General features: G+C 40.6%; 1 protein-coding gene and 1 non-coding gene across 5 annotated transcripts in view; both read right to left on the bottom strand.

Annotated features, from left to right (window-relative positions):
* Positions 1 to 479: 479 nt before the first annotated feature.
* MCF2 (MCF.2 cell line derived transforming sequence) overlaps positions 480 to 23,112 on the bottom strand; it is a 76,926-nt gene continuing 54,293 nt past the window's right edge. For 3 of the 4 annotated variants that reach the window (XM_044235355.1, XM_044235352.1, XM_044235353.1), the window contains 9 exons: positions 22,418 to 22,639; positions 16,345 to 16,437; positions 15,201 to 15,279; positions 14,436 to 14,502; positions 11,917 to 12,026; positions 10,364 to 10,473; positions 8,084 to 8,196; positions 7,075 to 7,175; positions 480 to 2,219 (listed from right to left, as the gene is read on the bottom strand). In XM_044235355.1, coding sequence (XP_044091290.1) covers positions 2,179 to 2,219; positions 7,075 to 7,175; positions 8,084 to 8,196; positions 10,364 to 10,473; positions 11,917 to 12,026; positions 14,436 to 14,502; positions 15,201 to 15,279; positions 16,345 to 16,437; positions 22,418 to 22,639 — 936 coding nt within the window. In that variant the 3' untranslated portion in view covers positions 480 to 2,178. Of the gene's footprint in view, positions 2,220 to 7,074; positions 7,176 to 8,083; positions 8,197 to 10,363; positions 10,474 to 11,916; positions 12,027 to 14,431; positions 14,503 to 15,200; positions 15,280 to 16,344; positions 16,438 to 22,417; positions 22,640 to 23,112 lie in introns of those variants that run through there. The other variant, XM_044235354.1, reaches the window with a different exon arrangement.
* On the bottom strand, positions 5,461 to 5,533 carry TRNAK-CUU. The gene has a single exon. It is a non-coding gene; the product is annotated as a tRNA-Lys (tRNA).

Genomic DNA, 23,112 nt, shown 5'->3' with positions numbered 1-23,112 from the left:
AACGTGGCTACTGGTCTATCCCCCCAAAACCTCATTTGCTGCTATCCTACAAATCTGCGTGAAGAAATTTTTTGAACAAAACATTTTACTCTGGTTCTAGTCAGATCTCCCTGTCTTTGTCTGTCTCTCAGGGAATCATGAAGCAAGGCTGAAGGTTAACATCTATTTTTTCCCCAATTTTCATAGTGTCATTTACTAAACAGTCTCCAGTTGCCCCACATACAACGCTGTATCCAATAACATAGCACATCCCATGTATGTAGGACTCGGATTCTGGCTTCTCTCCTCTGTTGTGTTGCATCTGGCTATCATTGAGCTCAATGTCATTGTTTTATTTATGATGACGTTACGATGAACCTGAAGGTAAATATTTAACTCAAAATACTTATTGGTGCCTTTAGGGTGTCCCTAATAAGTGAGAGGAAAGGAGATATCAATGTATAATTGATACTGAACTGAAAAAAATGCATGAATTGAAGGTTGAATATTTTTAATGTGGAATTAACACAAGTACATTTACATTGTAAGTACATTTACGATGTAATTAAATTTTGAAGACGTAAAGGGAAATTGCTGCTATGTTTTATAGTAACACACATTTATAGCCCAATAAAATTAATACAGTGCGGTTCCATGTACAAATACATATACGAATGGAGCATTCATTGTACAGTGATTAAGACATTAAAAGACCATAACTGTATGTTTGAATCTATAGAACTCATTTTGTCTTAAAGGATTAAAGTCCCTAGTTTAATACCATAAAATTAAAATGTTCTGTGCAGAGGGGCATCATCAATCAACCATTTTATCTCCGAATTCTGTCTTCAAACCACAGGATCAGCACGCAAAAGAAATGTGCTTCGATCTCATTGTGGTGTTGTTATTGTCGTAGAAGCATTAAGTGAACTATCAAATATACGGGCATTTTCGTGAGTGAGTTATAAATCACCCATCATATATTCAGCAAATTGGACATTAGAAGAGTTATAATGTGCAGGTACCTTTGAATAAAGCACAATTGGTTTGTCATACAAACTGCTACATCGAGTGATACCACTGGCATGAACTATGATCTTGACATGACACACAAACCTATTTAAAAGAGAAATTTACATATAATATAGTTGTTGTTTATTGTAAAACCAATAATGAAAAAACATGCACCTAATATGCCAGCTTGACAGGAAAACTCACAATCCATGATTCAAAAGGCAGCAATTTCAAACCACTGTCTTCACTGGTCCAGCATATAAAATACTCCAAGCATAAACTCAACACTGCATGCAACAACTGGCCCTGGGCTTTAAAAGAAGTGATCACACTTTTTACATGTTTAAAAGAAAGACACGTACACATGTATCATCAAAGAAAAACCCTAGGAAGAGGCACAACATAACTGAAGAACACCTTTCCCAGAATCGGTCTTTCTACAAAATTCGAAAGCAACTCAAGACACCAGAACGCAGAACTTGTGCAAATATGATATTTAACTTAAAGCAGAACTTGTGCAAATATGATATTTAACTTAAAGCTGGGATAGGTGTATCTAAATTTCGATGCACAAAATGTAAACTTCAACACATCCCAACTACAGGATTTTTTGGCTTTGGATCTTTCCAGAACCATAAGACAGCTCTGACAACCGTCCATACCAGTCAAAGTGCAAAAGAGGTCCTTCAGAACATATATCCCTTTGGTACATTATAGTCCCCTAGATAGCAGAAGCAAAGAATAAAATAAACTACCAACCAACAAAGGGGTTTAAAATCTCCGGTGATCTTTCTTCTCTCTTTGGATGTTTGTTTTGTTTTGCTAGTGAAAAGTTATGTCAAAAATGACAGGTACAGCTTTTGCCTGCACATGTTCAAAATCACTGATTTCTGGTCTTGAGATGGGATCTGAATGCATGCCTTGAGAAACCCCACCAGGGAACGCTGTAACACTGCACTTTGCAACCGAGGGGACCGGAAGGTGTGAAGATGGTTCTCGCAAGAATGAGACAAACTGTGAATGACGAAGTCCTCCTCAGTCCTGAGGAATTTCTGTGAATGTCATGGGCAACATAGATCATCCTGACTCTTGTGCTGTTTGTCTGTAACGCTTTTAAGAAATAGAATCTAGTTCACACCTCCAAAGGAAATCTTATTTTTAAAAGTCTATTCATTCTCCTTTAATTCAAGGGGAACTGAGTTTCCTTGTGTTAATCAGAGCAGCATCTACAAAATAATGAAGAATGATGTTAATACTCGAGAGACTTTGGAGACCCAGACTGCCAGTGCTATGGCTTCTAACACTGCATGGGAGGATTCGAAAAGTTCATCTGAATTCAAAGGTGATGGCTTTTGGTTGGTTGACTACGAAAGCTGTGATTCTGTTCCAAAATCATTTCTTAAAGGCCTCTATTTTATGAATGGCACAGCTTCACTGGAAGCAAAAGAAACAGAATTCACATCTCCTGCAACTGGAATTCATAAATATTATATGAATTATGCTGTGTGGTCTAGAGAACAGAAGACACAGTAAGGACATAAGTATCAGAGACTTTTACACTGTATTTGCCAGATTTCAAATAAGATAGCCTAATATCTATTTTGAAACCTAAACGCTTCTGACAGGTGCATATGCGGTCAACTGTAATCTCCTAATCCACAAACTGGCACACATTTTTGTAGGCCACAGTGTACCATTTTGCTTGATGCCACGTAATGGGTAAGATCTCGATCAAAACCACTTGATATTATAGCATTCAACAGAAATCTATCAATAAGCATGAACTTCTCAATCAGCCTAAGTCAGAAGTGCATGTTATTTAAAAGGACTGTATACTTCTAAAAGATCTGAAGTCAGAACTTTCTAGAGAACAGGGGCCAAGTGAACCTTAGTCCCTTGATCTAGTAGCACTAGATCAAGTAGCATTACTGAGAGTAATGACTGCTTTCAATGCTGATGATCTAGCAATACATTACGCTTCTGCCCTCCCGATGGCACTGCGAGAAAGAAATGGATCTTGAAAAGCAGTACTGATGGGAGAAAATAAAAATGGCCACAGAAGAAGAGTGTGCTTTTTTTTTTTTTTTTGCCAACTAACGTGGATATTTGTTAACACATAAACTCTTTACCGCCTGAAACAGAAGCAGGGGCCCAAATCCGATTTAAGTTGCTGTTCTGCCATGCCCTTTTCAAAGGTAGCGCTACACACTCCGTCTGCCGTCACTGGTTACAGTAATGGAATCATTTCAAATTAAAACTAATCAAATATGTAATTTTACATGCCCCGCATTACAGTTAGCTAAAATGTAATTAACTTTGTCCTGAATTAAGTAGGAGGACGTCTGGCTTTAAAATGATGATTTCAAATTTTAAATGATGACACAAGTTAGGGAAAACCTACCAAGTCTTCCTATATTATATAGAAGTTAGGTGAATACACTTGGTGTTTTCAGTTTTGAATCTTGGAGACCTGAGCACAAGAAAGGCCATTATTTTCTAGTACATACATGGCTTTACTGGTTTTTTTTAATTGCTTCACCAAAAACAATTTATATACATTAATGTCAACAGCTTCTTGAACACATACTTTAAGTGACTCACGTATTTCTTCTCTCATTAATGATTTAACTAAGCACAAAGCATTAGCAAGAAGCTGGCCACATTTACTTTCAAACTTAACTTTTCAATGTAGAAAATGGAAATCAGTGAAATTCAGGGGAAAATGTGATTCATTACAACTATTTGGCTTCCGAAAGCATTCATAGTGTTATTAGCTTAGATTTTATCTTATTCTAACAGATACAATTTTTTTTTTTAGAGAAGGAGTGGGCAGGGGGAGAGGGAGAGAGTGAGAATCTGAAGTAGGCTCCACGCCCAGTGAGGAACCCTACGTGGGGCTCGATCGTTACCTGAGCCGAAATCAAGAGTGTGACGCTGAACCAACTGAGTCACCCAGGCGCTCCCAACAGATATAAATTCTTATTTTTATTTTTTTCAGATATAAATTTTTAAAGTGACAAAGTGCGTAACTCAACATGTGCAACATTTCTATTTGCGGAACACTCTTTTTTAAGAGTTAGTGCTTTTTCTGTCTTGTATAGTACAAGAAAGAAATTATTAACTGCTCAATGTCATGAAGATATTGTCCTATGCTTTTAGAAACTTTGACTCTAGGTTTTATGTTCAGGCCTATGAGCCAACTCAAATTACTTTTTGTATATGGAGTGAGATGTAGTGACGAAGGTTCATTTCTTTTACTGTATGGCTACCCAGTTGCTGGAGGACCATTTGTTAAAACAACCTTCCTTTCCCTATCCAGTGGACTCAATACCTTGATTCAACATTCATTGATTATGTATATGTGGATCTACTTTAGAAATCTCTATTTTTCTATACTTATTCCCATACCACACTGCATTCATTACTGTAGCCTTATAGTAAGTCTTGAAATCAGATATGTAAGTACTCCAGATTTTTGGGATTCTTTTGTTCTGGATTTTTTCCTCTCCATATACACTTTAGAATAAACATATATGTAGTTCCCCCGCCCCCAGAAGGGGCTGCTCAGCTTTTGACTGCATGGACTCCAGAGGCTGATTTGTGGATAATGGATTTCCTAACAACACCATGACTGCCAACACTTACACACAGTCTCTCTGTCCCTTTATTAGGTCCTGTTAAATGTATCTCAGCAGTGATTTGTCATTATAGACATTAGTCATTATAGAACCCTTAGACATCTACTGGTAGATGTATTCCTACTTATTTCACAATTTATATTACAAATTTAAATGGTATTGTTTTTTGAAATTACAGTTTTTTTTCAGTTCTTTGTGGCCAAGATATAGAATTAGTTTATTTTGTATAATGATTTTGTATACTACAGCCTTATAGAATTTACTTGTTACTTCTAGTAGGGTCTTTTTGTGCAGAGATTCCTTACAGTTTTGTACATATATGTGATCTGCCTCTTCTTTTCTTTTGCTTTCTCTCTTTATCTTGAAGTATGACACTGGCTATAACAGAAATGGATTTGTGCATCTATCGAAATGATGACAAAATTTCCCCTTCTGTTATGTTAATATGGTGAATCACACTGATTTTTAAGTGTGTGATACAAGTATTTAAACTTCTTTTTTTTTAAGATTTTATTTATTTATTTGACAGACAGAGATTACAAGTAGGCAGAGAAGCAGGCAGAGAGAGAGGAGGAAGCAGGCTCCCTGCTGAGCAGAGAGCCTGATGCGGAGCTCGATCCCAGGATCCTGAGATCATGACCTGAGCCAAAGGCAGCGGCTTAACCCACTGAGCCACCCAGGCGCCCAAGTATTTAAACTTCTAATTTGAAATAATTCAAATCTCTCTTAATGCTTTCCTTTTTTCCCCATGTGTTCTTTGGAGGTGTGTCATTTAATATCCAGATAGCTACAGATATCAATTGTTCTTTTTTTTTTTAAGTAGGCTCTGCACCCAATATGGGGCTTGAACCCACGACCCTGAGATCAAGAGTCACACACTCTACCGACTGAGCCAGCCAGGTGCCCCCAGGTAACAATTTCTACTGTAACGCTTCTTAAGGCTTTCTATGACTGCACTCTCCTGAAATGTATTGAGACTTGTTTTAATGAGCAGCATATGATCTATCTTGGTGAAGGTTCCACGCACACTTAAAAGTAACGGTGTATTCTGCAGTTGCTGGCTGTAGGTTTTAGGTAAATGTCAATTAGTTCGCATATGTCAAACTCTTCTGGTTACTAATTATCTAAATAATTCATCAATTCAGTAATTATCTAAATAATTCAACAACTGGGGCACCTGCGTGGCTGAGTCAGTAAAGTGTCTGACTTTTGATCTCAGCTCAGGTCTTGATCTCAGGGTCAAGAGTTCAAGTCCCCCCAACTAGTAGGCCCAGCATGGAGCCTACTTAATAATAATAATATAATAATAATAATAATTCAACAACTGGTACAGAAAAATGTTGAAAGGTGATCCAGATTTAGAGTACCTAAAAAAAAAAAAGAGAAGTGACCCTCTTTGTGGGGCTCCTGTGTGTCCTGATATTTTATATTAAGCCCTGTCCCCTGTAGATTTTGTTTCCTGTCATAAATGAAATTCAAAACCAAAAAAGTTACTCCTGGTGTATTAGAGTCATTTCAACCCAGAGTACCATTTCCCAGATTTCCTATACAAGTCCAAAACTAGGAATTCAAAGGAAACATGTGCATATGATAACAATCCTGTTCACAAAAAGTCTGGGTTTTTTTGTGATACCTCTTTATAGATAGCTCAGTATCTAGGGGGGAAAATATACAAGAATACTGGTTTATTTTAAAATACAGAAATTTGAGACACCTGGGTGGCTCAGTGGATTAAGCCACTGCCTTCGGATCAGGTCACGATCCCAGGGTCCTGGGATTGAGTCCCACATGGGTCTCCTCGCTCAGCGGGGAGCCTGTTTCTCCCTCTGCCTGCTCTGACTGCCGCTCCCCCTGCTTGTGCTCTCTCTCTGACAAATAAATGAACAAAATCTTTTTAAAAAATAAAATACAGAAATTTTATGTATTAAGGGTTGGGTTAATAGAAAGGAATATCAGGTTGGCACTCATCACTTCATACTACAGTAAGTCTTGGACATGGACATGAGTGTGTGTGTGTGTGTGTGTGTGTATGCATGTGTGCACACACATGCGTGTAGAGCTGAAAGCTACCATAAGGAAATAACATGCTCTTAGAACTGGGTGAAAACACACTGGTAAAGCATTCTTAGGCATTAAGTCTGGTACCTTAAAAGCATATCATCGGTGTTTAGTTCTGAAGGATTTCTTACAAGACACCACAGTATCTGAAAATCTCTTCCATACCTATCAACAGTGTAGGGAAGAGTCTAATGTGTTCTAAAAATCTATTCTTTGTTAATTTAAAAACTGTTAAAGGAAAAAATTAAATCCTAGCAAACATAACAGGCTTGCAGCTCTGTTTCTAAGTGCAGAGACGTTCTTACCCTAGGTCACCTGCATCCTTGGTGGAGCTTTAAAAATTTTAGCCTTTAAACAAATAGCATATGGTCTGTTCATATTATACCTGGAACTTTGGCATTCCGAAACCTATAGTCACCAATTAAGACCTGCGCAGTGTTCCCTGGAATCAGACCTTCTTTTCTTCTGTTCAGATTTTTCACCAACCTAAATAATAAATGAATTAGTAGCCAACAATGGTAATATAAGGTAATCAAAAATAAAAACACTGCATTGCAGTTCAAATTTTCACAAAGCTACTGTAGTATTCAACGACCTACATGACATAGTGCTTGAGTCCTTTGAGTAACTTACAAAGGACTTGGGTTACTAGCAAAAATGGTTATTACTTTAATGATCCGTCATTACTTTTCCCCCCGTGTGTACTCTTCCACCTTTAGGGCCAAAGTACACACAGTCATTATAGCATTTCAGCTAAGGTGATTGACACAATGGAGACAGAACTATTTCACGTAAAAGTTCCAAAAGATTTATGGATGCTTCGTTCAATCCTCTTCCAAACAGTATTTCCTTCCTGCTCTGGGTTCCCTATAATTACGCAGTATATTTGGCAGAACCATCTTTGCAATTGGTGCTGTATGAAGTTGAATGCATGAGAACAGAATGGGAAGACGAAAAAATCAATATTGGAGTTGATAAAGAGAAGGGTGGCTATGTTGTAGGGTAGCAAAGCATGGCTCCTGGCACATAGTGGGCATTCATTAGAAATGTGATGAATTAATGAATGACTTAAATGACCAAACATAGTACGATCTGTAGCCATTACAAAGCCAGATCTATCAGCTGAAATGTCTGAGCCAAAGGTAAACCACAAGAGAGCATGCAGACTCATAGCATTTCATTCTTTCAAAGCATTTTACACTCACCAAAGGTTAACATTCCTTTCAGTGAGCTATATAGGCATAGCTGAAGCAATGAAAATGAAACACTGATAAGAAATGTGATATTTCTGCTTCTTGAGACTGTATAACAAAGATACAAGGAAAGCAGAACATCTGATTAGATATCCGTGTGCCCCCGGCCGAGGTCATCATAAGCACTGAGAACACACCTACCATTGACCTTCAACATCTTCATGGAGAAACTGAATGACATCTCCATTTCTAATCAGGAGATCTTCTGGGCCCCTCTTCCTACAGTCTGCTAGGGCTTTGTATTTGCCTGGAGACTGGAAGGTTGTTTTGAAAAATCATGTTACAAATTGGACCGTAAAACAGCTTGTATTAACTTCACGCTCTGTGATGCAAAGAATACACACTTTACGTCAGCGGAAACAGTGGCGGCTACAGCAGCTTAGGCAGGAACGAGCAAACACAGAGCACAATGTGTATTCATTTCACCTGAAGAATTCATTTTTATTTGCAAAAAGAGAATTACACAAAAAATAACAGAGCATGACTAATTTACCTTATACGAATTAGAAGCATAAACTCAGAAAAAGCCCAGCATGAAAATAATTTTTAAATACTGTTATTTGTAAACTAGGCTCATGGAAAATTTATCTAGGCACATATTAAAGGCAGCAGCCCTGAACAAAGACCTACTACTAAGCCCTCAAAAGGATTTCTGGGATTTGTATCATTTTGCACAGGTAAAAATAATTAGCATGAAAGCTCCAGGTCCAATAAAAGCACATTAAACTATGCTGTTGTGCTTTACTTGGCCTTAATCTTTTGGCAATTATAATTTGAACTTGATTCATTAATAAGCCAAATTATCCAAGGCACACTGACTGTAATTCGTTAAATAGTAGAGAGAGAAGAAATAATGATTTAAGTCCAAAATACTATTTTTTTTCAAGATTTTATTTTTAAGTCATCTCTACACCCAATGTGGGGCTTGAACTTGTAGCGCTGAGCTCAAGTGTCCCTTGCTTCCCCAGCTGAGGCCGCCAGGTGCTGAAGTCCGAACGTATTCTGTGATGAAGATTTTTCTAGCACAACATTGAATACATGAATTTTTTTAAAAGAGTACCACAGCGAAAACTCTTAAATGAAAGACTTATGCGGCGTCGATTCTGTGCACGTAGAAAACCCATGCCCACATCACGTGGGCTTAAACGTCCTTTGAGCAGTACATCCCCATCCCCGAGGATTATGGCAGTCACCCCTTCTGCATATTTGCTTTAGTCTCTGACACCCGAGCAGGGAACGTGCTGACTCGAGACCTGGCGGAAAACATTTAAACCCAGCCTGGCTTCCTCTGATTTTCTGCTCGCATCCGAGCAAGGGCCTCTCCCGTCCTCAGACAGAATCATGAGGGCATCTGCCGTACACATACGTATTATGGTCACTCTATTACTAAGAGAAAGAATTCCCTGTTACTTTCTTAAAGAAAGCATTCCAGAGTCAGTGCTCTGCAGCCTTGTGGCTCTCCACGCCATTAGTCCCTGACCCTGACATTAGGACTGCTGAACCCAGCGTGTCCCTGATGCTTTGTGCAGCACCCCACCCTCCGAGCTGCGGACTTCAGGAAACTGTCAGTATACAAAAAGTCCAAAATAGGGGTGCCTGGGTGGCCCAGTGGGGTAAAGCCTCTGCCTTCGGCTCAGGTCATGATCCCAGGGTCCTGGGATCGAGCCCCGCATCAGGCTCTCTGCTCAGCAGGGAGCCTGCTTCTCCCTCTCTCTCTCTCTCTGCCTGCCTCTCTGCCTACTTGTGATCTCTCTCTCTCTGTCAAATAAATAAACAAAATCTTTAAAAAAAGAAGTCCAAAATATTCTTTTCTAACTCCCCCCACCAGTAATCTACCAAGATCTTAACCACACTGCCCGCTATTTCTTCTAACAGTTACTCGTACTCTAAAGCAAACTCCTGTCATTTTATAGGGCGCTCCCTTGCTCCGTTGTGCCGACATGGGTATCATTAACACGTGCTTTGGCCACCCATGGAAATATATTCCCCAGATGTCCTCAAGTAGTTTCATATGTGTAAAGTTGATTCCCTAGATTTGTCGATCTAGAATCTAAGCTGATTATTTTAAAGTATATCTGACTCTCCTCTGTTCTCTGATTTTATCTCCTACGCTTAGATTGAAAACACAGTGGGAAAGCTCAGCTAAAGATAAAACTGGTCGATGTACAGGGACTGGAATGATGGACCATTTGTCTCATCGGCTCCAGTAGGAGCGTCACAAAGAGCTCAAACAAGTTCTTGCGGACAGAGGGCTTACTATTGCATGTCCGTGGTGAAACAGGTTTCAAATCTTTGGGCGATGAAATCTACCTAATGACCTTGAGGACACGGACAGAAGATTGCCCACACATGCCTGCCTCCTGCGGCAATAATACTGCTCCAAGAGTTTTTATTTCTTTATTTGAATATGTCATCACTAACCATTAGGGGCCTTACTTCTTCATTGTCATCATAAGAAGCGTAGAAATAGTTGCTTGGCCATTCCTCGGGGTCTTCAGAGAGTTCTGCAGGTGCGGACATCTGGGTCCAACCTATAAGAAAAACACGAAGGGGGCAGTTACTTAACAGTGCTGGCCCAACACGGGCAGAGAAGTGATACTAACTGTAATAATCAAGGCTGTCACCTTCAATGTCCAAGAATAGTATCTTTATATAATAAAACCTCCGATTAGCCTGTATTATCTTAGAATTTCTGATATTTCAGAAAGGGCCTGGAATGTCAGAGACTCCTTTTACTTTTTAGAAAGGTTTCAAGGTGGAGTTGATGTGACAGTTATTAAAAATAATAGTTAAAAAATATTCCACAGAGCATTTACCTTTTCTTATAGAAAATATTCCTTTCCCCAAATATTGTCTAGGGCATTTTTATGGGTCCAACTCAAACAGCACTTAGAACATCCTGCCTAGTTATATTATTATTTTGGAATTGTCTCCTCTGTCTTATACGTATGTGGAAGAGGGAATTCATCCACACGAGATAGTGAGCTCATACAAAGTAAGCAATCTAACACAGGCAGAGATAAACAGAATCTCATCTTGGCCACACTAAACCATTCATGTTGTCTTGGAAAAGTCACGGCAAGTTTCTCTGACTTGGTTTCCTCACCTATCAAATGACGGCATTGGTACCAGGCTCTCTGCTCAGGGGACCACCACACAGAGGAGCTGAGCACAGTGGCTTTCGACTGAACAAGACTGCCATTACTTGTTTCTCTTCAACTAGTAGAGAACCCCTTTAGACCCAGGACCGTTGTATCTAAGTATCGAGTACTAGTTCCGGCAAGGATTTCCCTAGGAAAGTCTACGCTATTTACCCCAGGCTGTATAGGTGACCCTGTCGGGCGCCTCTACAGCAGCTTGCACTTCTCTGTTTTAAACTGATCACATTTCATTTTAATTGCTTGCTGAATTCTCTTTCTACCCTTCTGGCTTCTAGAGATGCCAGACTGTATGCCCAGAGCTCTGCGCAATTCCCGGTCCCGGGGCTGCGTTCTATTAGTCGCAGTAAATGCCTTGTTTGAAATCAGCTTGAATGAGATAAGGTGCAAAAGAAAAATAACCTTTCCAGCTGTAAATGATTCCTCTTGATTCATGACAGCTATGGTATATGTGTCTTATTCATCTCTATGCTTCGGAGCAGGGGATACCCCCCCAACCCGGCCAACTTGAGCATGGGTCAGAAAGAATCATATGGGAACTCGGGGAGTGAGAGTTTCTGAGTCAGAAGGTCTGGGGCAGACCCAGAGCTTCCTTAAGCTCCCACGTGCCACCGGTCCAGGTGCCGCATTGGCAATCCCCCACCTGCAGTGCCCACCAGGGTATCTTACATGTGGCAAACAAAAGAGCCTCATAAAAATAGATGAGCTCTGGTTTCTTTATACAAAGGGAAGAGAGAGGTAGATTGTCCGAGCTAACAATGGTGGAAAAGAAGGTGCACAGCACGCGCCTCGCCTCCCTAGGGCGGCCACGCTTACCCGTGTGAGCTTCAGCCCGAACCAACGGGACCGCCTCCTGGACCTCCGCCAGAGCACCACTGGGTTCCGGGGCGGGCTCCTCGGCGCCCAGAAAAGATCCGTGTTGCCTTCTGAAATAGTCAATGTGTAAAAATAAGTGAGCTTTTATTGTTTAAGAATAACAAGACATTAAAAATGGTATTTTTTTCCAGTGAAACTGTGTGTTAGGAATATTCTCTGAGAATCATTCAAACCTAGCTGATCCCCCCTCCCTTAATTTAAGTCTGTAGCATGATAGTTCACAATACAATAAAAGCCTAAATTCTAGGATCCAAGCCAGCAAGTTCTCTAATATGCAAGGAAAAAAAGGACTGCCTTCTGGACCCACCGCCGGTATATTGTTTAAAATTCTTATTATGTGCTACATTATACACTTGAAATTTGCTAACAGGTAGATCTTAAGTGGTCTCACCACACACACACACACAGAAGGATGGCTGGGATTAATAATTCACAATGCATACGTATATCAAATACGTATATCAAATCAAATTTTACTCTTTAAATATACACAAATTTTAAGTGTCAACCATAACCAATACAGTTGGAAAAATGTAAACAAAAAAAAACCATAAAAGGAGAAATGTATTGGTTCATATAACTGAAAGTCTAAGGATTAATGCTGAACACATACAAATCCAGGTGCTTAAGAAAAGTCATCAGGAATCCAATATTTCAGCACTGCTTTACCTCTGTGTGGGTTCCCATCCCTGCTTCCCTGTTTCCCGCAGTCACATGTGGAAGGAGAACAGGCCCTAGTAACCCTAAGCTTAGAGGCTTAATAGAACTTCTCAATTCAAAGGACAAGACCTCCTTCCTGACAGCTCTGATGAAAATTCTGGTGATGGCTATCACGGGCTAGGAGAGGATAACAGTCCAACCGGTCATAGGAGCCGTATGGGCTGAAGAAGGCAGAGGAGGTTCTTGAAGGGAAAGTCAGAAAGCTACCAAAAAAAAAAAAAAATCCCTGTTGCTTTCTGTATGATCTTTTAACCTCAGTGAATTAAGTAAGGTGTATATAAATGACACTGAAACCTTAATCTGATGAACGCTGTTGGGCTGTGTCACCTACTGTAAAGTCACTTACTGTATGAAACCTAAAGACATTCCTTCCATAACCTATAACAGAAGATTGAGTATTGTGACTCAGGAAGATAAAGACTTCCACTGTGACTTTTAAATTATTTTCCTAAAGTCCCAGATGAACCAACACACTTTGATCCTGATTTTTAGCTACCTCTAAAAGATAATATCCAACAACGAGAAAAAGAGTATCTTTATTTTAATTTTTTTAAAAATATTTTATTTATTTATTTGAGAAAGAGAGAGAGAAAGAGAGAGAGCGAGAGAGCGAGCACACGCGCATAAGCTAGGGGCAGGGACAGGGGAAGAGGGAGAAGCAGACTCCTCGCTGAGCAGACAGCCTGACACTGGACTCGATCCCAGGACCCTGGAATCATGACCTGAGCCAAAATCAAGAGTTGGATGCTTAGCCAACTGAGCCGCCCAGGAACCCCTTTCTTTTTCTTTTTTTTTTTTTTAAGAGTATTTTGGGAGGGCACCGGGGTGGCTCAGTTGGTTAAGCATCTGACTTGATTTTGGCTCAGGTCATGATCCTAGGGATGGGAGATCAAACCCCATGTCAGGCTGGGCACTCAGCAAGGAGTCTGCTTAAGACTCTCCCTCCCTGTCTTCCTCTCCCTCCCTCTCTCCCTCTCAGAAAAAAACAATCTTAAAAAATTATTTTTAGGAAACCATTCAATGATCCCTGTATCAGGCAGATGCTACGTAGTGACTTTCTGTGCACAGGCTTTGGAATCAGCGTGGGGATTCTTTCCGCATATATGCACTTGTTCTATGGGCAACTCCACCTTTTAGGATTCCTAGAGGCAGAATATGAAGACATCTGTCAACCAGCAGCAGTGCTATCATGCAGGCCCACTACCTTCCTCAAAGACTTCATGGCTGTGCCCCCCCAGGATGCACGCCTCCTCTCTGACCGCACAGAAAGAGAGGCTAAGCTACCAGCCAGCGGTCTCCATCTCGGGACAGCGGAGCAGAGGGGCCAGCAGGGACTGCCGGTCCTTCCTCATCCTGGCCACTCTCTTTCTCCAATCAGATGGAAGCTGACCAAAACTATTGTGAAGAGAAAACCATGAGGGCAGCCACTTTTCCCCTACACACCCCTCCCCCGCCCCAGGGTATACCAAGAACAAGGCATCTGTAATCATGCTTAAAATTTAGCCCAAACTCTCATGTTATTTTTAACATCAAGGGGAACAACGGGATAATGACGACGGACTATCAGGCTCCACATATACGATCAGAGCTGAGAAGAGGGTGCATTTAAGGAATCTGATGACTTACTGCTAAAAAGGAAGCTGGTCTGTGTCTGAACTACTTGATAATGAGGCTGTCTCATGTACATACGGAAAACAGAAGATTGCAGGAGTGACATTTCTGGAAGAATGATCACTTACTCATCATTCCGCTGAGAAGAAAGGTGATCTGGGTCTGTTAAGGGATTATGTTGCTTTCGTTTTTTAACTGTGAAATAAAACAGAGCTTATGGAAGCATCATTGAGAAGCCACACTTCTTCCTCGGAAAACAATGTCCTTCACATGTGCAAGTGTGTGCACGTACATGCACGCGTGCGCGCGCACACACACACATACACCATTCCCGTTAGCATTAACTTTCACAGACTTATAGTAACCAGAGGAAAGGCCAGTCTGGGTTTCAAACACGGAAAAGGATGGAACCGTGTAATATTTTATCAAGAAACTCAGGCCCATAACTATAACCATCACCATGCCAGCACTACCAGGCACTGATGCCTTGAGGTCCTTGGTAGAGTTGACTCATGAGAAGGGATTAGAATTAATTTAACACAGTTCGTTTGCTATATTACTTTCTAGTGTAAAGTTCATTCTCCAGGCGGGGGGGTGGGAGGTTGGGGTACCAGGTGGGGGGTATTATAGAGGGCACGGCTTGCATGGAGCACTGGGTGTGGTGAAAAAATAATGAATACTGTTTTTCTGAAAATAAATAAATTGGAAAAAAAATTTAAAAAAAAAGTTCATTCTCCAAAATAGTTTAAAGAACCCCCTGAATCTTGATCTTCTTCTAAGTAGTTTAACAAACCCTTTCGTTATAGTCTAAAGTACCTATCAAACCCGTTCCCTGTACCAGTTATCACCAAGCCTGAGTCAATGAGCTGTCACTCTTCTTGTTCTGAAATTACCTGTCATTAGTTCCTGTTGCTTCAGCAAAATACTTCTGATTTCTTTTAACCATGTCATCTTCACGTCTACGTTCGGAGCCTAAGGATTTTAGAATTTGAAGAAGAAGCCTTTATAATGAAACAAACATCACTCACTAGATATACCAAGCCTGATCTACATCCTAAACCACCATATTCAAATTCTACTGTTTTGCTTTTTAAAACTCCTAAGAGGCAAGTAAGTAGCCATCTGTTAGATGAGATAATAGTCAAACCATTTTGGAACTGCCCTTAAAAATTAATGTAAAGAGAAAAAGTGAAATATAATCTACTTTTTTTCTTTGTAGGAGGGTCCTTTTATTTTTTTTAAATTTATTTTATTGGGGGGTTCTTTTAAAACTCTAAAGACTTTTATGTTTAATTTTGGTAAAATAAAAAAAGTTCTTCTGTTTCTGAAAAGAAAATCTGTTGCAATCCTGATACCTTCCAAGTCTGTAGGAGAGCAAGAAGTCTTATGTCTAAATCAAGCCAAGAAAATGTATTTCTATGGATTCACCTAATACAGAATTAAAGTGAAGAAAAAACACTGACACCTGTCACAAGTCATGATACACTTATTGAGATGAAATTTTCTCATTCCTCTCCCCTTTCCTGAAACACGTTGGCCCTTACAGCACATCAGGCCAAGGCTTTAAGCCTGTTTTTATTTGTATTGTTTTCATCACGATGAGTGTAGTCCTACGCATACTTTTTAGAGACAAGGCCCAAATGTGAACTGTCCCATCCCTGTGTCCGCATTAGAAATGCCGAGCACAAGAGGAACCCAGAACCATTCTCAGTCAGGAACTCTAGAAACCTGGTGGGGGCAGAGAAGCACCTGCCATCTTCTTGGCCATCAGCTAGAGTCCGTAAGTATCCTGGTGTAGTTGTAGAACCTCAAAGCCCTAGAAAGTCCCAGAGGTACCTCTCATGTCGGACAGAACATGTGCTACTGGAAAACTGCCTAACAGCCTCATAAAGAATACTAAATTCTCTTTAAGTGACCTAGATGAAAGGAATGAGAACTTATTATAAGAATGTGACCAACATTGTTTTTGTTTCCAAATTCAGACTCTTGTGTCTTAATGCAGGTTGTGGTTTCTAGAATAATATTTCAATGACCCACCTGGACAATATAAACTTCTTCCTTGCCAGCATACCAGATTTCAAACTTGCGGTTATCTCCTTTTACATACTCGGTGATGCCGACTTCATCCATCTGTAAGATTTTGGTCAAAACCTTCATGAGCATTTTACTTGGAATATGAAATTACATTAAATCTACCCCCACCATCGTCTAAGTAAACCAGGATTTCTCACTTGGCAAAATACACATTTTATATTCAAGAATATGAAATGATAAATACAGTCATGTCCCTATTTAAATGTTTTCACTGAAGCAGGCATTTAGAACAGAGATGACATGCTCCATCCCAGTGATTGAAACAAATGTCATAAATCCGAACATCCAACTAGTCCCCCTAAGATTAAATCCTACTATAAATTAACTGCACACAATTAAAACAAATTATCATGTCAAACACAGGTCTAAAAGTAATGAAACATCAATAAAATAGCTTATCCAAAATTAAGTTAAATGGTTATTTTTCAAAATCATTTGTCAGATAAGTTGATCTTATAGATGATTACTTATCTTGATAGAAGTTTTATAACTGATAAACATGCAATTTTGGGGTGGGGGAAAGCTAGCTGGGTACCCAAGACTCCCCTCTATTTCTACCGACCTCTCGGCTTCTCTAGAAAACAAGTGATCTCTCATAGGAGAGTGAGATCTTCTTGCAGCCAGTGAAATTTGTCTACAATATCCCTTCCTTACCATGATTTTTCTTCCCTATATGACTGTGCAGAGCACAAACTCTTCCCTTTTCTTTCATCCTGTGCTGTTAATAGCTTGGTTAATTCCATTTCGAGCGATTTCCCTCCCTCATACACACATTCTCCTCTAGTCCTCTTCTGCCTCCTCTTTTTGTTTAATTCCAGTCTAATTATCTAAAGGAATAGCTCACTCTCTGTTCCATTTACAAGTCCCCCAAATGGCCCTAACTGAGGCTGATAAGCACTAAAAAGTAGGGCTAGCCTCTTTTGGAGAACAGTGTGGAGATTCCTCAAGAAATTAAAAATAGAGCTTCCCTATGACCCTGCCATTGCACTCCTGGGTATTTACCCCAAAGATACAGATGTCGTGAAAAGAAGGGCCATCTGTACCCCAATGTTTATAGCAGCAATGGCCACAGTCGCCAAACTGTGGAAAGAACCAAGATGCCCTTCAACGGACGAATGGATAAGGAAGATGTGGTCCATATACACTATGGAGTATTATGCCTCCATCAGAAAGGACGAATACCCAACTTTTGTAGCAACATGGACGGGACTGGAAGAGATTATGCTGAGTGAAATATGTCAAGCAGAGAGAGTCAATTATCATATGGTTTCACTTATTTGTGGAGCATAACCAATAGCATGGAGGACAAGGGGCGTTAGAGAGGAGTAGGGAATTTGGGTAAATTGGAAGGGGAGGTGAACCATGAGAGACTATGGACTCTGAAAAACAGTCTGAGGGGTTTGAAGTGGCGGGGGGGTGGGAGGTTGGGGTACCAGGTGGTGGGTATTATAGAGGGCACGGCTTGCATGGAGCACTGGGTGTGGTGAAAAAATAATGAATACTGTTTTTCTGAAAATAAATAAATTGGAAAAAAAAGTAGGGCTAGCAAAATCGCACATCAAGGGAAAGAAAAGGGATTGTGCTGAGAAATGAAATGAGATCTACACACACAGGACTCTCTGACACCTACCACGACTTCCAGAAGCCCCACAGATACCTTCATGTTCCGACTCAACCGCTCTAGCTAAACCTACTTTTTTGCTCAAGCATCAAGATTTAAGATGAATAATAATCTCATGTTCAATCTCTACTTCAATGGCATTGAAATAGCGTAAGACAGAAAGCGTGCAGGGCTCTGGACTCTGAGAGGCCTGGGTTGGACCTTCCTCGCTGACCATTAAGAGCTCCGTGTTCTGGCGCGAAGTGCTCAACCTTTCTGAGCTGTGGTTTTCTCAACCATAAAATGGGAAGAATACCTATTTCACAGAGTTGATTAAAGGATTAAATAGCTTGCATTAAATGCCTAGATCATATAATGAGCTTTTATAAGTATTGAGTTTGCTTTCTAAACTTTCCCTTATTTGAATTGCAAAACAGTTTTGTGGTTTTTCACTGCATACATAGACCACATCCTTATAGATTAAATGATCTTTTTTTGAGTTATCCTGGAAATCTAACCATGCTGTCTATCAGACAATGTTGTCCTGAGTTCCAAACAATTCACTTACTTCTTCCACTGGAATACAATCCATTTGTATTTTGTGAATGTATGTATTTTCTCAAATAACAAACTCTAAAGGTTGTATTGAAAGGCTTTTAAGTCTCATTAAATGTGACTATATCATGAAATGTTCACTATACCATGAAATTCGCTCAGTTTTAGAATCCAGAGGCAGTTAAAGGTCTAACTATATGAGTATAGTTACATAATATACTACATAATACATAATACAATAAAATAACAAGATAACAAGGCTGATTCTGCAGTCACATCCAAATTGTGGCATCTGCCTTATCTTTCACATTTTCGTTGATATTCCTGGTAGCTATGAATATAAATGCTTAATTATAAAATATCTGATCTGCAAACATCATAGTGTTCCAAGGGTTGAGGGCTCCAACTTTTAACCAATTTTTTGTACTCAAGGGAGTGTAAAGATGTCAAACACCTCGTTAAAAGTCACCCGGTGGGTCAAGAACTCTGCAATTATGGCCAAAAACTACCAATCTTCAGACTTCTATTCAGAGCTCTGGAATAGAGTTTATTTACTTCTTGAGTTAGTATAATTTTAAAAAATTGATCTTGAATCACAGCAACAAAAAATATAGCTCAACTTAACTGCTACAAAGCAGTGAGAAGCAAGAGAGTGGGTATACCCCAGTCACGTGACTGTATCAGAAAAACAGTTTCTGATACCAGAAAGAGGAGAAAGAAAAAGACTGTAACAGAACACAGTTTATGAATATCCAACCGGATGTGCACAGAACATTAATATACATTTAACAAAAACACACCAACTGAAGGACATACATCAAATCCGTTAGAATAGGTGCTACAGGGGTAGAGAGGAAAGGCAGCATGGAGATTAAGGAATGAAGGAAGGAATAAAAGAAGGAACCAACAAGACACAAGGCCTGGTGACATGGCGCCCTAACTGAGAGCAGGGAGTCTGGAACCATTGGCCTGGGTGTGACTCTGCTAGCTACGTGCTCTTAAACAAATCACTCACTTCTCTGGAACTTGGCTTTCCCATCTTCAAAATGGGATTCATAATAGTTCCTACTTCATATGAAGTTGCTGTGTGGGTTAATGAGTTAACATTGCTATTAATAAACACTTAGAACAGTTTCTAGCAAACAGGAGGCACTGTGTGTATGTTTATTAAGTTAAAAAAAGATGATGATGATAAATGCATGAACTGAGGAATCTGAAGAATTCAAATCTCGCCATCTGACTGTGACCTTAGGGCCTTTTCTTGTCATAGAAGTGGCCGACTTCAAATCCAGTCATCAGGCCAGGATGACGAAGGGACAGGGCAAGGGCTCAGCAGCAGACAGCATTCTGCACCTGTCCTCTCTACCGAGGAGAAAACTCTAAAGCCAGTTACCCCACTGTTTATGTCACACACGGACTGTTCTTGCTGGCCAGGATTTAATCCTGGAATCTCACAGTAGGAAAGCAAGAGGGTAAGCAGAGTGAGGCTTGAGAAATCGCCAAACTTCCATCTTTCTCTGTCGGCGGGATCACCATTTTCCTAGTACACCTGGCCTAAATCTTTGCAGGCATCACTGAATAATCTTTTTTATTAAAAACACTAGGCGTGGGGTGCCTGGGTGGCTCAGATCACGATGTCAGGGTCCTGATCAGCGGGGAGCCTGCTTCTCCCTCTCCCTTTGCTGCCCACCCCGCCCTCTTCCCCACCACCCCTGCCTCTGCTCATGTGCACTGTCAAATAAATAAATAAAACCTCTGAACAAAATGCTAGGCATTATTGGGAAACCAAAGAAAGATCAGATTGATTTTTGTTCCTTCAGCTGTCAGATATTATTTCTTGCCTGTATCTAGTAAGTCGCCCAGCCCATCTGTCTACCTTCCACTGAAACGTTTCTTACAGCTACCCCACCGTTTCCATGGTAACCATTATACTTTGAAATCTCATGACTTGCTTCCCTCATACCAGACCCTCCTTACTCTAATGTGCTTTAGAAACATTCTGCTGCCCATCATTGTGACAAATTAAAGCTAAAAAAAGAAAAGAAAGAAAGAAAATCAATACACACCAGAGATACTACATCAGGTATTGACTAGGTCACCCCACAAGTACAAAGTTAACCAAGTGCCTCTGGGTCCAGCTTGCCTATGGAGATCACGTCTCTTCCCCAGAAACAGAAATGTAGACACCAAGAATCCAACGCCCGGCTGAGGTCAACTATAAAATCTTAGTTCTCGGTCAATGTTTATTAGAGACATAAAACAGACCAATGGAGACTTGGGGGACAGGGAGGTGGGTTGCTAATAGCAGAGGAGCAACTGGGCATTGTTTGTCAAAACAAGTTTTAAGGAAACTTGACAGCGGGGCAAGTGGACGGTAGGAAGAAGTCCAAGACATAACTCTGGGCAGGAACTTTGTTACAAACAGCATGGGACTGTTGACCTTCTGGGGAGAATCCCAAGCAGGGCCTGCTTATCTGGTTGACTCCTGACACAACACCCCAGGACACACCGCTTGTCGTCTTCATCACAGACAAAGAACGTGGTTGGAAAAAATGACTCCAGTGATAGTGGTCGGGAAAGGGAGGTCATGGTTTTCTCTATGTGCCAATTTTTCTATAACCAATATTGTTTTGCTTTTACACTTCATTTTTTCAAAGATTTTATTTGAAGGTGATCTCTATACCCAACGTGGGGCTCAAACTCACATCCCTGAGGTCAAGAGCCACACACCTCACTGACGGAGCCAGCCAGGTGCCCCCGGAGCCTGGATGAAACTGAGATTTCCAACTGAAAACTTGAAAGATAAAATTAACTCGGTATAAAAAATGTCAAGTTCGCCGACTACAGGCTTCTATGAAGTGGACTGCCAGTGACTCCCTCAAACAACGCTGACCTCATTTTAATACCAAACTAGTATTAGGACAAAACTGGTATTGGGACGAAAGTTTGGGTTATAGGAGAGAAGTTATAGGAAGGAAGAAGATGTGGACAGCTGTAGGTGGCTTTGGACACCCAGGAGGAGAAGAGCTAAAGAACGAAGTAGTGATACCAAAAGAAAAGTGGGTCTATGCTAACTAAGCACAGTCACCCACTTTAAAACTGTAGGGAGGAAAAAAAAAAGAAACTGTCTTCCTCATGTGTCCCGTCCAGTAGAGGCTCCCTGCTACCAAGACCATCGACTCTACCCAGCACCCCTGGTAAGAACGCGCTCATGACAGAACCTTGGTCAGCTCCCACAGCTTCATACCGTGCTCTGCACTAGGGCACTCGGGAGCCCCGTTGGGGAGGGCCCGCGATTGGAGTGACAGAGGAAAGAAAAGAGGAAAGGAAAGAGGAAAGGCTCTGCTCTCCCTCACTCTTACTTCGGAAGTTCTGTGTTTCCGGATTTTAACACTAGACCTCTACTTGAGCTTTTGTGGGCTGGAGGTGGATGAAGCAGGTGAAGGGGGTTCCAGGGTACACACTTCCCGTTATGAAACATGTAAGTCCTGGAGATGGGATGCACAGCACGGTGACGGTCGCTAACCATACTCCACACTGGAAAGCTGCGAGGACAGTACAACTGAAAAAGTTGCCACAAGAAGAAATAACTCTATGTGTGGTGATGGATGTTAACTTGACTTACTGTGGGGATCGTTTTGCGTTATATACAAAATACCTCCTCATTATACTGCACACCTGAAATGAACCCAGTATTGTAGGTCAATGATACCTGAATAAAAAGATTTCATTTAAGAAAAGGGGTGCACAACTGAAGTATAAAACCCACTCATTTCACTTGCAAAGGTGTACCAAGTGTTATATTTATACATACATATATATATGAAATAATATCATGTTACACAATTTAAATTATCTTACTTTCAAACAGTGCTTAAAACTGTATGACGGGTATCTATCGGAGCCTTCTCCACTTTCAACACGCCTCTTACAAAAAACGATGGCTTTTTCATACAAGAAGAGATGCCGCTGCATTGGTTTGAATCTAGCAAAATCCTTCATTTTTGTAGCGCCTTTCTTGTGTCCAGTCCAAACACTGAATGCGCCCTGCATAATCATCTTGCCCAGTTCATTTAAGTTTCCCTACAAAGGAGAATCAACATGCATCAGTACAAGGCACAGCTCGGTTCACACCTCTGCCATCGGCGTGATACTGTTTAGCTTGAGCCACTAAAACCCTGAAACAAAACTTGTACAGGTTTTAAAATTCCATTCCCAGTAACTGACTACATTAACACATGCCTTGTGTCATACAGGTACAAAAGTACGGCGGGAGCAAGAGATAGAAGAGACCTCCATATGGATGTCTTTCAATCCTGATTGGCGACTGACGTCTACCAGACCAAGCATCCCCACCAGGAGGAGCTTACATTAAAGACTTGATTTGATGGGTTTTGTTTTTCCCTCCACATTTATCTTGGACTAGGGCAAGCAGCAATCCTGGGACAATACGTCTCTTTAGAAGACCCCAACAGTTCCTTCAAGCAGGCTATCCCAAGCTTGGACTTGGGGGTAGGCGTCTAGGGAAAAGGGGGAGATCACAAATCCATTGGCTG

The sequence above is a fragment of the Neovison vison genome, chromosome X, assembly GCF_020171115.1.
Source record: "Neovison vison isolate M4711 chromosome X, ASM_NN_V1, whole genome shotgun sequence".
Lineage (NCBI taxonomy): Eukaryota > Metazoa > Chordata > Mammalia > Carnivora > Mustelidae > Neogale > Neogale vison.
This window is presented reverse-complemented; position numbering and strand designations above follow the sequence as displayed.